The 18,097-nt window shown below is 40.9% G+C and overlaps 1 protein-coding gene across 3 annotated transcripts in view; it reads right to left on the bottom strand.

The window, feature by feature from the left end:
- The window catches only part of LOC128052524 (transducin-like enhancer protein 1), a 92,579-nt gene that overhangs the window by 26,703 nt on the left and 47,779 nt on the right, over positions 1–18,097 (bottom strand). For 2 of the 3 annotated variants that reach the window (XM_052645104.1, XM_052645103.1), the window contains exons 8-12: positions 17,717–17,733; positions 6,492–6,608; positions 3,010–3,063; positions 2,363–2,515; positions 798–942 (exon numbers count right to left, since the gene is read on the bottom strand). In XM_052645104.1, coding sequence (XP_052501064.1) covers positions 798–942; positions 2,363–2,515; positions 3,010–3,063; positions 6,492–6,608; positions 17,717–17,733 — 486 coding nt within the window. The remainder of the gene's footprint in view (positions 1–797; positions 943–2,362; positions 2,516–3,009; positions 3,064–6,491; positions 6,609–17,716; positions 17,734–18,097) is intronic. The other variant, XM_052645105.1, reaches the window with a different exon arrangement.

Consider the following 18,097-nt stretch of genomic DNA (forward strand, 5'->3'; position numbering starts at 1 on the left):
CTGCCCACACATTTCCCCCTTGTACATCCACTTGACAACACTGGGAAACCAGGGGAATTAAGCAGCATTATTGTACCTAACTGGCAGAATGCACCACGTTCTGACTTAAACTCAGAAGGTTCTCCTGATAAAAACCATGATTTCTCCTTCAGCTTGAACTTTCCATTTCTGGTACCAATTTCAAATAAAAACCTGATCCTGGATTTATGTAAACAAGAGCACAGGTTTAGGAGGAATATTCTGGGGCCTCTTTACTGCCTGGTCCAGGGTATTACATTTTCCCTCTCCCAGGGAGGAAGATACAGTTAAAAGTTATGAGTTTGTTCAGGGGCTAGAGTCTCAGTGAAACCCTCCCAATTTCTCCTGGAAGAGAAACCACTGATTCCTAAGGGATGTACCAGCAGAACACTGGCCAACTGAAGCACACAAGAAACACACTGGGGCCGGCCAGACCGGCTGTTTCAGTCAACATTAGCAATCTCAGACACACAATGATAGTTTGGTAAGGAGCTTACATGCAGAATAATTATCAGAAACTTTATTGAAGTCCTTGGGATTTGGATTATTTGGAAATAAAAGAAAAGCCAAATGTAAACAGTCAGAGACTGAACAGGGTACAGCTGCTGAAACCCAAGGACAAACATCTGTTTCTTATCATAGCTTTTCAGAGATAAGAAGGAGGGAGGCAGGCAGAAAGCACCTCTCATATTCATGGGGAAATGCCCAATGAGATGAATAGACAAATCAAGTTGGGAAAGAGAAAAACAAAACACAGCCCACGAGGGGCAATGCCTTACCTGCTTGGTTGACGAGGGGGTCCATGGCTGGAGGCTTGCCAAGGCCTGGACGGAGTCCTGGAGTGGCGCTGGTGCCCGGCGTTGGCATGTCACTCCGAGGCGTCGGTGTGCTGGATTTCAGCACAGGCGTGCTGGCTTTTTCATGCTGGTATCATTAAACAAATTAAATGAGTATTATTTTTAATCCAAGCCATATTACACAATTTATCACAACAGCAGCTGGAACACTGGGCACCTTCTAGCTACTCCCTCGGCCAATTTTCATAAATCCACACAATGTTGACAGCATTAACTTGTGAGTGAGAAATGTTGACCTTTCCTCTTCCTGCCAGAATTAAAACTCTAGCTAGAGACACAGAACATGATCACACGCCTTCCTCCGTAGATTTTATTTTAAAAAGTATTTTTCCATCAGGCTTGTGGACTTTGGATCTAGTCCAAGTAAGAATGATGACCACCCAGAGGAAAGTTCTTGGTCACTCAGAAACAAATGCCTCCATCACCGAGAATATCAGAGGGAGGAACCCCCTTACCAACCTTTCCACCCTTGCCTTTTAGTGGCAGTGGGATTGAGACTGACAGAGAGAGACAGCTGAGCCATCAACTTGATGAGAAGCAAACTAGCATTTCAGAGGCAAAAGCCCTAGAAGTAGCCCTATCATTTTAAGAGATGTAACTAAAGAAAATTACTCTTTGGCATTCAGCGGCAGCACCCATTTGCCTACATAAACAGTGTGGACCCACTAGTGTAAGAGGCCTTCGGGAGTCAAGATGGTAACAGGGTCACAGGGCACCTTCTTCTGCATCTCAACCTTTCATGTCCTTTGAGCCAGTCTGAGAAGTGCTCTGAGATAGCAAAGAACACAGGCTAGAGAGACCCCAGCTCTTTCTGGCCTGGGAGTCCATGTGCTGTGTAAACTTGGCAAGCTCCTCAAGCTTGTCAACTTGAGGCCTGCCTCCCCATCAGTAAAATGGGATAATGCCTTGAGGGACCACACAGGGATTAACTGCAGAGTTGTTATGGTGTAGTTATGGTGAGTGGAGAGATGAGACACTCCACAATGTCTGGTGAATGACTGAGAGCATGAATAGGCCTGGTACCACCCTCATCCCTCCCCCAGTTCCAGGTTACCTCTGGTGCCACCTTGAGTACATCACCATCTGCCTGGTAACCCAATCACAACATGACCCAACAGGACGGGTCAGTCTAAAACCAGGGGAAATGCACCACTTAAGAAAGTGAAGGACTTCATACGACCTATGGTGTTCAAACCATTTGTCAAGTAAGACGTTTCAGAGAGTCTGTGCCACAGACACATCCCCCAAGAAAGCAGGCAACAGGCAGGGAAGCTTATCTTGCTCTAATTATGGCCCAGAAGAAACGACCCAGAGGGAAAAAGGAATCACCCAGGGACAGAGAGAAGCACCATGGGTTTCACTTTAAAACCCTTAAAAATCTATAACTCAGTCATTAAAAACCCCATATTTCAAATATATTAGGGAACCGCTGGTTCCCCAAGAAAACCGAACTGCTAAATAGGCAAGTGACAGTTCTTATGACCTACCAAGCTCATTTCTTTGGATTTCAAAGAAGTGGAACTTCCCGAGGAGGCAGTGGACGCCGGGCTGCTGGAGGCGTCTTTCTTCAGCAGGCGGGTTTTGTCAATCCCATTTTCCCTGGGTGAATGGGCGGGGCTTGCACGGGGAGATGAGGGGTCCTCCAGAAGCACAAGCAAAGGTCTCATGATTTCACTCACAACAGATGGATCTTTCCCTTTACACACTCTGTTTCCATACCAATTCTCCAAATTAAGGGAGAGTGCTCAAAGTCCTTGAGATTTGGGTGATTTGAGCACATGCACCTAATATTGTTGTTACAACGAACAGGATGGTGTCTGCAAGCACACCGGTGGAAACACCATAAAGAAAAAAATCTAGAAACAATTATGTCTCCCCTCATGCTCACATACTTTGCCGAGAGGGCACAGGACAGAAAGGAGTACCAGACACCAACTTAGGAATCCAAAATGGTTAGGGAGACAGATTATTTTTTTAAAGAAACAAGTTTGTGTTGTTTTCAGACCATTACTGCTTTATGAACACTCAGTAAATTCTTAATGTGTAAAGTTGCAAAAGACCAACATATGGTGGCTCCACATCCTTGCTCTCACAAGTTGCTCTAAAAATAAAGTTTGATGAAGAGAATGGTTACCTCATTAGAAACATCCACAACTAAGTTGTCATCGCTTTTGTCACCATCGCTATCCTAAAAAAAAAAAAAAAAAGGGAGAGATTTTAATGCCATTTATTAAAGGGATTGAGGCTCAATGAAATACCTATAGTTCTTGGTAGCAGACAGACTAGAAAATGACCTGGGACATGTCTACGGGTTCCCTTACAGAATGCCAGCCCTGGTAATTAAGATCACCTTCTTCCCTTCTCATCTGACCCAGGGAGGTGCAGAGCCCCAGGCAGGAACTCTGTTGCAATAGCATACCAGCCATACAGTCACAGTGCGGATACAGGTGATGGCAACTTGTAAAACCCGGCACACAGTAAAGACTCAATAAATGTTTGCAACAGCTGAATCTCTTATAATTCGAAAACTACATATCCTTCTTTAAGAGATCTTTCCCCAACGGATTTCAAACTAAGAACACAATTTCATACCATTGCTTTTACATGTATCACTTTGAAGGCTGTCAACAATTCTAGTGTTCATGGGCAATTCATAATTACAAAGACAAATTTGGACCTTGTTCCCATGGGGTTACTAATTACTGCAAAAAAAGTTATATAAAGCAAAAAAATAAATAAAGCAAAAAAAAAAAAAGTACAAACAACAAAGCTAAGTACTGGCTGAAATAACTACCAAGATCTAATCTAACTTCACGTTGGCTCTTTAGCAATCAACTTGGAATATTCTTGAGATGGAAGGAAGATAGGATGGCAGTATCTGGAGGGCACTGGCATCCTACAGTAGGGCTTTTAAGGTCTTGACACGAAGCCATAAAATTGGCTCATCAGAGGAAACTCCATGGTTGCACTGAATTTGAAAAAGCTTCAGAAAAAAAAGCTGTTCAATTTAATAACGTGATCACCCCTACATCAAGTTCAGGGCAGGCTGAAGAAGCCCTGAAGAGCCCTATGCTCTTTAGTGCAGAGTCATACAATGGACATACAAAAAAACAGGTTATCGCAAATGGGCCCAAATTTTCAAAAAGGAGCAAGCCCCGCGGTTTATGATCTACACAGTTCTTATATGGATGTCATTGTCAAATTAGAATACACTAATAATGTCTGAGAAATATCAGTATAAGTGCAAACTCACTAACTTTCTGTGGACCCCAAGTCCAGCTAGAAAGATACCCCCAACTCTAAATTCATGTCTTAAATGTTTTATCTAGTCATACCTAAAGTGTTATATGAGGGAGACCCAACTGACTTTCTTTAATAATGTGTGACTAGATATGCTTTAGTCATAGTTATAAAGGTCCCATGCAATTCACTAGCAATAACAAGAAATTACAACCAATGAGGAAACCTGGGTAATTTCAAAAAAGGCTGTTGAAAGAAGTATTTTTTCATGCAATAAAAGAAAAACTTAATACTAAAAAACATTTGCTTTCTCTTAACAAAGCCCACAGAAAATCACAAATGTTTTCAGGTACTAAGAAACCCAGGGTATGGGAATTCGCTGGTGGTCCAGCAGTTAGTACTCCACCCTTTCACTGCAGGGGGCGCGGATTTGATCCCTCGTCAGGGAACTAAGATCCAGATCTGCATGCTGCACAGCGCAGCCAAACGAAACAACAACAACGAAAAACACTGATTAAAAGAAAGGAAGAAAGAAACCCAGGGTGACAGTGGCAAAATATAAGCTGAAGGGGTTTCCCTTTAGGAAAAAAGTGTAGAAAAAAAAAGGTTAATGTAATGTACAGACCAACTGGTAAGAAGTAGCAAACAACTCATTTAAAACGGAACCGTGAAGTGAGTGCCTAAGTAATCTGAAATGTAAATGTTAGCTTTGTATCGGATCATCCCCCAAATATAAACCTTCACAGTACAGTACATATCTGCCATCAAACATCTAAGGTCTGAGTCCTTTGCTCCACATTCTCCATCATCATCTCCATACATTGCCCTCAACTACCAATACAACTAGATACAGCTAATAGCAGCAGGTTACGAAAAAGTCATGTAGAGCCATGGAGTCTACATCACTCACTACTAAATAATTCATCCACACGAGCCTTGCACAGAGCAACTTGGAACTGTATCATTGGCAAGTGTGCAAATTTCGGTATTTCATGGCTGATGAACAATCAATGTCATATATAAAAATATCTGTGTGCAACACAAGTTCTGGGCAAAAGATAAGGGGCAAAAACATACTAAAAAGGTTTGGGCTGGGGTGGGGAGATCAACAATTTGGGTTCTTAGAGTATTATTATGGAACAAAGTAGGTACCAATATTCTGTGGCAAAACATCCAATCCTAGGCTCTTGCTTTGGTAATCCTAGCATGGTTATCAAGAGCATGGATTCTAGAGTCAGACTGTCTCCAGGCTCTGCTACTAATTCCGGCCTTTGGCCAATCACTTAAAAGCTCTGTGCTGCCATTCCTTTATCTACGAAATGGAGGGATGGTACCAAATATACAGGGTGGTTTCGAGAGGTAAGTGAAACAAGCCACATAGAAGGATACAGTACCTGGCACTACCTTGAGGTGCTCCTCAAGAACTGTTACCCATTTCTAAATACTGTACTAGCCCTCAGCTTGTGCCAGCTAGCTGGAGACAGAGGTCCAGCAGGGAAACCTCTGCACAGCAGCCAGCTGGAGGTGGACACGTTCTCCTCCAGGGGCAACCGGGAAAGGCTTAATTCACCCTCTACTCTCACTGCTTCTGAGAATGTGTCCATCCTGAAATAGAAACTCACGGACACACAAGGAAATGACAAGGCATCTGTCAAATGCAATGTTTATGACCCTGAGACCACAGTCAATGGCCATTTGGCTTGGTTTGCTCTCCTCACGAATGTGGTTTTAGCCAGATCTGAATCAAGAGTCCTCACATTGAGCTGTGTGGTCTCATCTGCAGGGTTTGAACAAGATGCCCCCAGTGTTTCTTCCATGTTTACCACAGACTTTTATCACTGCACCGCTTGCTGTAGCAGAGGACAGACTCTGACTTAAGACCTAATTTGGACGTGAATCTATTACCACAATGGCATCCAAAAGGGCAGCTGATGACACCAAATTCTTATCCTCATTATTTCAGCACGACAGGGTACCAAATTTTGCAAGGCCTGGGACAAAATGAAAACACAGGCCCTGGCTCAAAAATTGAGCATTTAAAGATGGTGGAGAGCAGAGGATGAAACTAAGGGTGAGACAGGTTCCTTTTAAGAGCAGGGCCAGTGCAGCTGGCTCAGACCACACACCATGAAGCTAGTCCTACATTTCTGTATCTCCTCTTACGAATAACTGCAGTAGAAAGCCCCAAATTTAATACTGAGCCTAGAAGATACACAATTTACAGCTCGAGAGGAAAATAATATCCTACAATGTAAGAATCTATCCTCTTGATACATTATTTTAAAATATGTGAAATTATCAGATCTTTTATAGACTCACTTAAAAGGTGAGCAAGAAGACAAACAAAATATTATTTCAAGCCCTTTATTTACTTACATAGTGGCTGGAGTCCTTATCGTCCACCTTTCTTTTTTTGATGTCATTAGAAAACTCGGGCCCATTTCTGCGTTTATCTGTGGCTCTTAAACTGTCTGGAACCAAGAGGGAATTACTCTGAAAGACCAAAAAAAAAAAAACAAATCAATCAAAGATTTCTTCCCAAGTCTCTCTGCACACATGAAAACCCAACCTGGATGTGACAGCCGATTTGGAAAGGTGATACCTACACAGCCTTTCATTCCATTTAATTTGTCTCATCAGAAGACGTAGATGGCAAACATTTATAGAGATTTAAGCACTTAAAAGGGAGACCCTGATTATGCAATCAAGCCATCCAAAGCCTCGTGGATCCTTCTGGCCCTACTCACTTAAAATGCTCCTCTGTTCTGTTTGTTCTTAAGAGAAATGGGAGCCTGCTGTTTATACATGGATGTGTTTTTATTCTTTCCCACTGAGACTCCCTGGTCTGGAATATGAATGGTCTATGAGAAAAACCTGAGATCACTCTATTAGACGTATTCTGTCACTGTAAGAGTCAAAGTGGGCCTTTCTAAAAAGACACAAAGAGAGCGGGTGGGATTAACAGCATGCTTTCCTAAAAGGCAAATCACATTTTCCACAGTCACAATGAAGGAACTCTTTTGAATTCTTTTAATTTATTGTTGAAAATAAGATTTGGTGTTCCTTGCCAAGAGCACTGAAATTTAAGACCCAAAGCAGGAATTGCAGCCAGTGAATCTTCAACAGTAAGGCCAGCTCCCACACACAAAAGCAGGAACAAGGACTAATCTTTTCCACAAACCACACAGGATACTTTCCTTCACATGTGCCGAGTATGAACTGCTGACCCAAAGAAAACAGGCATTTTAGATATTTGAGGGTCACATGACACGATCTGAGATCCCTTCAATTCCCATCTCCCCTTGGGCTAAAGCATCAGAACATGTTACAATGAGTTCTTTTAAGTGTGGGATTAGCATATGCAAGAGGGCAATTTGTTCAGTGATGTGTTACTGCCTTGAACAATGCGGGAACTGGCCGTGCAAAAACTTCCTTTCTCAAAGCCCAGATAACCCCCGTTTCTGAAAGATGCTGGAGAACTCAGTCTGCGGCCAACAGTGATGCTACCTTTCTAGGCTGCAATTTAAAATACAAAGGAGCTTGGGAAAACCTTGAAGTAAGACCACCTCTAATGCAATAAGTACCAGGAGCAAACCTTTAAATAAAGGTCCATTTTTAGAGGCCCTGGATGGGTCTTCTGTCCTAACCAGACCAAGGAAATTAGCCAGGTGGCTTGCTCTCAAACCGCCCTCCTTCCGTGCCCTGTGAAAACTGGGGACCCCACCATGGGAACATTCTCAGCTCAACCACACTCAGGAGGAAATCAAAAGGCATGCTGAAGCCCCTCTGCCCACTTCAGAGGCTGCCTCTGAAGCAGCTGAGCTTTCATTCATGACCGTTCAAGCTCCACAAATGCCGGGAGGCTTACATAAAAGCAGTGGTAGGAACCAACACAATTCAATATAGAGAAGCTCAGAATAAATGTCTCGAGCACAGTGTGGGGCTGAAAGGTGAGCTGGCTGGATCCCTGAACTAATTACCTTGGCAAACGTCTGCTAAAAACTAACCCCTCTGACCCAGACCCACTGCCTGACAGGACACAGGAGACTTAACAAAACTCCTGTGAAGTGCTAACACACACAGTGGGGAGGGGAGCAGCAGCTTGTGCTCAGTGGAAAAAGTGTCCAAACACGCTTGTCTGTGTTCTAGATTATATCAGCCCCCAAGTCTCTTCCTCCAGACTCAGACCAGAAGCAGTGAGGGCCAGGCTGCATCATTCTCAACCTGACATCTACCCATGCGCCCAGCAGAACACAGCAGTGTTGGTGTCCACTGGCAATTTTAAAGTCTCTCTCTCCAGGGTCTCCTGAGCAGTTCTCCTGCTATAACTAGCACTGGGCATCCAAACCACTCAGCTACTCAAAGACAGCTTTCCAATGATCTGATTTTTTTCTAACGTCAAATGGGACTGTGATCACAAAAGTAAACGACGTGCCTTCTAGGAACAATGCAATTTTTGCTAGAAACAATAACATTCCTCTGGCTGGACCCTGGTAAGCTGTGAGGCTTCTGCATCTCCATGTCAGAAGTGAAATTCTCATTCCTGTTTGAGCAGCTTAAGTGAGGCCTATAATCTGAATGAGTTCTGCAAAGCTCTGAGAGTACTTCTAAATTTAGATGGGGTTGGTAATTAGCACTCCTGCTTATCTGAAAATTGGCTCCATTCAGATGGAAGATTGAGACAAGTTACGAAATGAAATGTCTCATCATACCTTTGATGGTATAAAATTGATTCAAAACACGGCAGCAAGGAGTGTGGGCTGCAGAGGCCCGGGACAGCCACAGTCTGGAGCCAGCGGGTGCCTGGCCCACGCTGCAGCCCCACCTGTGACAAACCACTTTCTTGTGGTTCCCATGTGCCCTGTTTGCTGTGATTGTCCCCAGCATCTTCCAGCCCTGACACTGCTTTCATTGTTGTTCTTGACTTAAGCAAATAGTTCCAGCCTAATGAACTTCAATTCACCGTTGGCAGCAACAGTTTTGCTTAACTACTGCTTAGGTGACCTTCATCTTTCACAATTCCCTCATTTGATCCTCAGAACCCACAAGTGACCACATGGGTAGTGCTGGATGTCTCCTGATACCGTAAGTCTTCTTCCCTTGGGCTATGTTTTGTTCTCACACATGGTCTTATGTTCCTCAGGGCTCAGCAGCAGAATAGTCATTCTGATGGCTGTTCTGAGACATTTTACACACATTTTAAGAATGAAGAGACTATACCTGGGTGCTGACTGAATACCCTTTGGGTCCTTTAAAATTTACGGTTCCATTTTGATTTGTTAGATTTGAAAGAGGACAAGACAGAATCATATTTAACATTAAAATTTAATATTCAATCAACATTTAAGAAGAGCCTGTTTGTGAAAGAATAAAACTGAGGTTGCTTCAAGTTACTGAGAAAGTCATGCATTCTAAACACAGAAGACAGTTAGGACCAAACCTTTGATGAGGCTAAAGCAACCTTAAAACATATTCATTGTCTTTATCCCCCTTGTTTTATCTAGAGGATGTCCAGAAGGCGAGGTGATTTTCCTGAAGTCAAGAAGCTTCTGTCCATTAAGTCAAAGTGTTGCACTCCCAAAAGAGTGATTTTTAAACTCAGTTTATGTACACTGAATACTTGTACCCAAATACTTGACCCCCCACAAATACCTCTCACTTAAAAGTCATATTGGCTCTTTAACCTAGTGAGCCTAAAATTCTAATGTGATATAATAACTACTAATGCATGCTTTCTTGGATTTCCCCCACCTCCTAAACACAGATACATCTTGCCTTACTTGGTACATGCCCACCGTAACAAAACTGTGAACATATCAAACATGAAAAACATTTTACAGCTTACTTTTAAATGACCTGAAAACAATCCCAAATTCCTGGCTTTCCACTCACGATTCCTGCCATTTATAACCCAAGAATCACACTAAAAAAACACCCCAGCAGAGAGCAACAAAATAGCCCAGGTATCCACAGCCCCAGTTTCATGCCCCATCAATTATTGCCAACAGTGGTTCCATATACCTATTTACTGCTTCTCCCTCTAGAGTCTGTATTTTGAAAGGTATTTATCTTCCAAACAGTGTTCATCAAGTAAAATTCACTTTTCAAATATTTATTTGCCAAATAAATATTTAATTGTGAATTAGTTTTTTAATCAACATGAAAACTAGTGTTACAACACTGAATGATAGACTCTAATTCTAGCCAAGAAACTTGATGTTTTATTTCACCTTGCAGCTGGTAAAATTTAATTATCTGCCAGAATTTTTCAAACACTGTAATTACTGGGCAGACTTCTACTACAAATGTTCCCAGAGCTGGGATTTCCAGACTTTATATAAGTTTTCGTTTGTTTAAAAATTTTCTTAAGAACCAAACAAAATCATCTTATTTACCTTATGTCTTCCCTACAAGAACTCAAAAATAGAAGTTTCATACAGCTCATGGGGGATATTACAAATCTGAGCAAATCAAGATCCAAAAACACGCTGTTTTCAAAATAAGCTAAAATTTGAAAGCCATGATGATTTTCTGCACCTTTCAAGTTACACACACTGGTGGGAACAGAGCCAAGTAAAATCATAAAGGGACAGGCAGATGAAACAAGTCTCTAAAGAAAACAAGATCCCCCTGGAATGTTCAGCCCAGAGACAGTGTCTAAAAGACCCGTTATCCCAACTGGCATGCTTTTCTCTCCATCTATATAAAGAGTATTCATGAAATGATTAGATGAGGTCTAAGAACAGAGAAAAGGTGTGAACCACAAGAAGGGACCCATCTCTTCTAAATCTGGAATATTTGAGAGCCTAAAACCTGACTGGGCATGTGAACTGATAACAGGTGAATTGTTCACTATGGTTACCCTGTGCTTCCCGAGAGTCCTTTCTTGCACTAACAGTGATGTGATGGTTAAGAACAGAAACGAGTGAGCAAAAAAGCTACCCAGAAAGCATAGGAAGCCTTCGAATGTTATAACCTGTGGTCAGATTCAGAGCACAATTTCCCAAATAGGGGAAACATGTTGCATAAAAACACACCAGAATCGTTCCCTGCTCAAGAAGAGTGGGCCCAGGTTAACTAGAGAGTTGGTGGTATTTGAACTAGTGGGTAGAAGTGGACAATGTAATCTCTTAGAGTAAAAATAAAATCCAGACATGTAAGTAACAAACCGTACCTTCCTACTTACAATTTAAATAGAAGAATCTTTTGAATTTCAGAGCATTCAGTCGACTCAGAAGAAAATGTCAAGATTTGGACTTTGTGTTACCTTTATTCTGACCATTCTGGAAAATAATGTTTCTATTTCATGCTCTGAACACTCACCTACTCAAGACCAACATAGAGAGACTTAGCTACTTTAATATCAATAATAAACAGTCTTTATAGTCATATTCCAAGAATTTTACTTTTCTTGGGCAATTTAACAAGAATGGCTGTGCATGTATACTGAGGTATTTTGGAAGGTAAACTCCAGATATATCAAAGAGAGCTGGTTTACACTGTTAGTGTTGCCAGAACACTTTATAAGAGCATTCACGTCTCCTTCATCTACTCTGAGACCTCAAAGCAATTCTTTTGCCAACCAAATCTAAAGCTTGAAGCCACCAGCAGCAAATGTGAAAGGAAAACCCGCTCATGGAGACAGCAAAAGCTAGACAGGTTTCCCTAATGTGAAAATAATGCACATTATTCAAATGGATTTCTTTAGCTGCCATGCTGATTCCCCTTGGGAACAGTCTCCTCCTCACAGGAAAAGTGTTTGTGTCAGAGGTACAGATTGGAAACTCATGACACCTCATTTATCCTCAGTTACACTAAGGCAGTGGGAACCTAATTTGCTAGCACACTCTACGCTGACAATTAACTTCTCAGTGAACATTAAAACAATTAGGTAACGGCACACCCCATCACATCTGTGCGCTGCCTCATCCACACCTGGCACCAATTAAGCCATCACTCTGTGCGTACTTTGTGCTGCGGTCCAGTTGGTCATTCACGCCTTCTGTGACAAGTGCACTTTTAACCTGTAAAACTAACAGAATCCCCACTTGTCAATGGCAAAAAGTGGAAGCAAACGGAGATGTGTGGAAACGTAGAAAACATGTCTCGGAAGATTGGCTGTGAACCAGGTCTGAAGGGTAAACATCTATTTATCACATGGTTTGAAGGCAAAATATGGGGAGAACAATAAAAACAAAACAAAACAAAACATGTTCCTGCACCTACATTTGGGAACTCAGCACTGTTGGATGCAGATGGGTGACTCGAGAGGATGTCCAAGATAAAAGAGCTATAGACACACACCCAGTGACATCTGGGCTGGAAGAAGTGCTAAACCGCGAATGCCTTCAGCATCACTCTCTATGTCCACAGTTTGCTTTTCCACCTCCTTCTCCAGGTAAAACAAAACGTTTTCAATAAAAACTATGGAGCTGAAAAGAAACATAACTCTTTAAGAATAATCTTTAAATGACCTCATAACACCTTTATTCCCTTCATCAGGACCTTGGTCACAGCAAAAATCAAGCTCTATTTCAAACCTTTTCTAGAAGCATGTTTGTAAAGCGCTCTTAGGTGCTACTGCCCCTCTTCATTTGCCAGCCCCTGGTGAGAAGCTTCTACTGCAAACAAAAAGGTCCTGAAACTAGAAAGCAATGGGTCAGGACTGGACCGTGGTATCTGATATCTGATGGCACTTACACCCATCTCTCCTCATTGGAAAGATGCAGACAGTTTGCTGTACTATGTTAGGAGGGGATGTTGAAAATGATGAGCAGACACCTCACCTGGCACAGGAACACACCATTCCCAACAAGCAAGAAATCGCCAGGGTCCTCCTTCCCTTGGGGGTTCACCCTTCTCACAGCAGTGATGCTGGGTTTCCCAGAGAATCTATTGTATTTTTTTAAGTACAGAGTTTTAAGTTCTACCAAAAGAAAAATCTACTGAGGCCACTGCTTCAGAAAATTTAAGTTGTTTCCTACTGTGCCTTAAATATAGAGATTTCAGGTAATTCATCTTAGTTTTATCCTTTATCTCCACACAATTCCTTGGCATAGGCCAAGATAAAGGCATCAATGTTTAGGTGAAAACACCTCCTCTGAGCCCCCATTTACCTTTGATGAATTCCAGCATCATTCAACTGATCAAGTTCCTAAGAGACTGGGGTGTGTTTCGTGATGCTGACACACAGAAAAACATCAGGACCAGCCGCTCAGTCAAGGGGGCCCTCATCGCCACAGAAGCCTCACACAATGTGTGAAAAGGAAAGGAAACCACAAGTAACTATGCTGAAGGTGACCAACGACGTTTCCTGTTGTCTGGCTTCCCTGCAGGTAGATGCAGGGAGGACCTTCCTAAAGGCCTGCAATGGCATGTCTGATGACTTCCCATTTGTGGGTCCTAAACCCTCACCCGGCAGGCAGCCACCATCGCCATTTTACAGACGAGATAAGAAGGTCCAAAAGGATGAGGAATACTGCCTGTGCAGCCAGAATTCCACTGGGTCTGCCTTAGTCTAAAGCCTACCTTCTTTCTATCACTGCTCCTTCCCCTCCCACACACCCCCACACTGCCATGGCCATAAAAAGCCACAAGAAGACAATGTGACATTCACAAAAATAAAATTTCAGAAACAGGCCAAGAGTGAAGTACTTCCCAAAGCAAGCCTCAGTTTATTCCCTCTTTGCCCTCTATTCTGCACAGTGTCATTTCAGAAAAAGGGAAGGGGTGGGTGGTCCAGAACTAGGATCTGGTCCTGCCTCTGCCAATTAACTAGTCATGTACAACAGCTACAGAAGAGAAAAATAAAGACACCTTCTTAACGTCCAGTGATAGCTGTCATAACCACTTCTTTAAAAGTTCTAAATGTGAACGTGATAACTGTAGAAATCAGTTGCAGGAGTGGTAATGGAGTCCCTCAGAAAGACGATCCATATGAACAGAAGCACCCAACCTCCCTGTGCTTTGCGTCTGAGAAAATGATGTGTGCTAAGTACATTCTGTCATGTTCAACTCTTTGTGACCCCACGGACTGTAGCCTGCCAGGTTCCTCTGTCCATGGGATTCTTCAGGCTAGAATACTGGAGTGGGTTGCTGTGCCCTCCTCCAGGAGATCTTCCGGACCCAGGGACTGGACTGGATCTCTTATGTTTCCTGCAAGTGGGTTCTTTACCACTAGTACCACCTAGGAAGAAAATGACAGTGATGCACTATTCTGACCTAAAGAAGGTGAAAAGTACTTAAGACTTTTCAGAGCCAGGAACCCCCTTGGAGAATTTAACGGGAGTTACGATCTTTTCCCAGCATTACATAAGAGCACTCACTCACAGTACTCTACATACAATCTTAGGGGTATTCAAGGGCCTTCTGAAGTCCACTCAGGAACCTGCCTAAGTTTACAAACCGTCCCATTCTAGAGTCTCTCCCAGACAGCCTGCTCAAGTCTCCTCCCTTTTCTAGATATTCCAAATAATGATCACACGAGTGAGGTATTTCAATGCTTTTCATTCAACATATAATTTGACTCTGACATCACAAGACATCACTGTAAAAAGGCAGCAAGTATATGCAGTGCTCTCAGCCAGTGCTTGGCACATAGTAAATGGTCAGTAAATATTTGTTAAATGAATGAGTACTTAAATAAACATCCTATCACATTTTTTTTAAAAAGCCATACAGCTCCTTGTCAATTCTCTAACTCTAGGTCTTTCAAACAGACTTAATTTAAAGAAGATTTTCTTCAGCCAAAATGAATTTGGTGCAATTCATCTTTAAATTAACTTGAGTATCTAAATTTTATTACTCTTGAAGAAATAAAGGCTTTTGTTAGGTCATTTCTTTGCAGTAGCACTCTGATAAATAGGCTTACGTTAAAATAAAAAAAAAGGTTTGTGAATTAGAAAAACAGTAGTCAAATCTTAATTTAAAATCAATAGCCAAACAGCAAATTATACCTCTCTTAAGTTACTAGCTTTACCACTCATCCCTTTCAGAAATGAGAAACTTAAAAATCGTGTCCTCTCTGCTCTTAGCTCTTGCCTTTCCTGGGTTTTACATAAAACAGGTTACATTATAGGTCATTTGTTTTCCCCCCATAAAACCTTCAACTAGCGAATGGAATAGTTTAGACTCAGAGATAACAATACATACACACTCAATAGTTCCCTCTGGATCTATTGAAGTCCTTGATTTTTTTCACTGGATGTAAGAAATATCTGTTCAACATAGAAAGAAGAGTAGGAAAAAAATAAAACTATATGCCAGCCTAGAATTTCTCAGAACTCTTTGGTCTTATTTACAGCAGAGGTTCTCAAGAGTTTGGTCCAAGGACCTCAAGGGTGTCTCTTTGCGGGCAGATTTTAATACTTAAACCAAAACAATATATGGCAACAAACAGAAGGCAAAAAACTGACAAGAACTCAGCTACCCCAGGCATTAAACACATTTGCAAATGTGCAAAAAAAAAAGCCACTCTTTCCACTCTAATTTTTAATTTTGGAAATTAGTTATTTTTCACTAAAAATGTTATTTAACACAATTAAGTAACTCTTTATCTGTTTAAAAATCTGCTTTATTTCTAACCCAGAGACTTTTCAAAATATATGACATACATAAACAAAAGTTCTCTGGGGCCATCAATTACTTTAAGTATATGAAGGTTCTGAGACCACAAGGTGTGAAAATCATTGCCCTAGATAGCCACTGCTCTTAAACCCTCACTGAGTGAAAAAACAAAACAAAACACCTGTATAATCAATTGAGTTTATCTGCCAAATAAAATTCAACTTCATAATTCAAACCACTTTATTAAATAGTTAAGTATTATAATATTTTCGGTGTTAATAGTACACATCATCTCATTCTGAGTCTCATATTTAACTTTCCATAAAGTTTGAAGAGAGTTAATTTTACATAACTGCAGCAAAATCCCACATATATAGACAGTGAACAATTTAATTCCTCTCGACAGACTGAATTAAATGTTTAGATTACAAATTAGTCTAGTTTCTCCATCTTATACAATCATTACCATGAGTTTTCTATAATAATTATGCAGGAAACTCAGTATATATACTTCTGAAAATGTTGAAATTATACTTAAGACTTGACAAAAGTTTGGTGTAAAAAAGGAGACATGCAAATAACACATTAAGTAACCATGTATTTTATATTATTTTATAGATTGGTTTATGCAATGTATCTACCACATTTGGACTTGAAAGTTCACTGACTGCTAACTCAATATGGACTTACTAATAACTAAACTAGCTGGACTTAAAAACAATCCACAGCTGCCTGAAACTGAAGAACTATTTTGTACTTCTTTAAGGGTACAACTTTCCCATAAATCAAAAGTTAGTTCCTCCATAAATCAGTTTACTTAGGTCTGTACTTTGGGAGTAGGGGATTTTATTCCCTGGCTCTAATTTTTTCTCCCCTCTTTTTTCCTCCTAATATTTTGAACAAGAATTTCATAACCAGCTACCTCATCCTTTCACCATTATCTATTCCCCTAATATACTCTGACACATAAGTATACCAAGCTCAGTCCAAAAGAAAATTTTGAAAACAGTTACTATTCTACACAGAAGGTGGAGGGAGGGGGGATCTAAACTTTTCAAACTGAAAAAAACTACATATCTTCCCCTCAAACTCATAAGAAAGTATCAGAGTGATTCAAAAGTTGTGTCCCATTTTTAAACCATATTTAGATTGAAGATCGTCAAAATACTGCCATGCTCAGAAAGAAAAAAGGAAGGAGGAAAGGGGCAAAAACTATAGGTTATCTTAGCTGAAAAGGGGCCAGTTTCTCACTGTTTGCTCCACAACATGTGAGAGGTGCATTCGAGAGACAAGCAACCCCACAAGTAACTGGCAGATAAGTGAACAGATCAAACATAAAGTGGGCTTCTCCATTTTATATAACCGTTACCATGAGTTTTCTACAATAATTATGCAGGAAACTCAGTATATATACTGAGATTTAGGCTGGTGAAAAAATGAACTCAATAAGCACAGAGCTCCGTGAACTCAATTTTCTTGGTTTTGAGAGATTACTCAAAGACTCAGTTCTTTGGACTAAAATAAAGTTCAAGTTCACACTCCAAGGACGATTATGAAAAGAAAACCAGATATAGAAACCTAGCAACTAAGATGCATTTGCAGAGGATAATGATGGTTTAGGTAGAAATAACACAACACTAACCAATTTCACATATGGATTATGACCTCCTGCCTGCAGAACTGACTTAAGAAAATAATGAATATGCTCTTACATTAGAAGTAAACCTGGACTCAAAGTGCAATGATAAACATATTTTTAAAACGGGGCACGTAAGGATCAAAGTGTATTTTCAAGTGAGTAATCTTAGCTTTGCTTCCCTCTCATCCGATAAAAGTTTTATACAAAAGATGGGGGTTGGGGGAGAGAACAGATATATTAAAATAAAAAAAATTAAAAAAACAAGTTGCTGAGAGCGATAGGGTAGAATACACGTGTCTGTGCCTATATGTACAGAAAGGTGGCTGGGGTGCACCGTGGGGGTAGGAGGAGGAACGTGTTTTTATGTGCAGCAGGCACATAAAGTCGGGGTACTTACTGTGCCTGGTTCTCTGTCTGCTCCCGAGGTTACCAAGAAACGCACAGACATGCCCGTTCAGACACAGAGGCAAGAACAGAAATAAAAAAAAGGGGGGAATAATTAGAACACAAGCCCCAAACAGTTTTAAAAATGGCTTTTATTTATATAAGTCATTGCACATTCCTAATACAGTGATTTCCTGAAAATTACAGTATTTTGTAAACATAAGATTTACAGTTTAACCATACACAAAAGCCTATTTTTTTAAAATTTCTTGACAGAATAAATTACTCTTTTTTTTTCAAAAAATTAGTCAAGTGCAATTTTGCCCAATATTTAATGCATACTAGAATTAAAGCCTATGAAACTAAGTAGTAACAGATGCAATTATCAAACCTT

Source organism: Budorcas taxicolor, chromosome 8 (genome assembly GCF_023091745.1).
Source record: "Budorcas taxicolor isolate Tak-1 chromosome 8, Takin1.1, whole genome shotgun sequence".
Lineage (NCBI taxonomy): Eukaryota > Metazoa > Chordata > Mammalia > Artiodactyla > Bovidae > Budorcas > Budorcas taxicolor.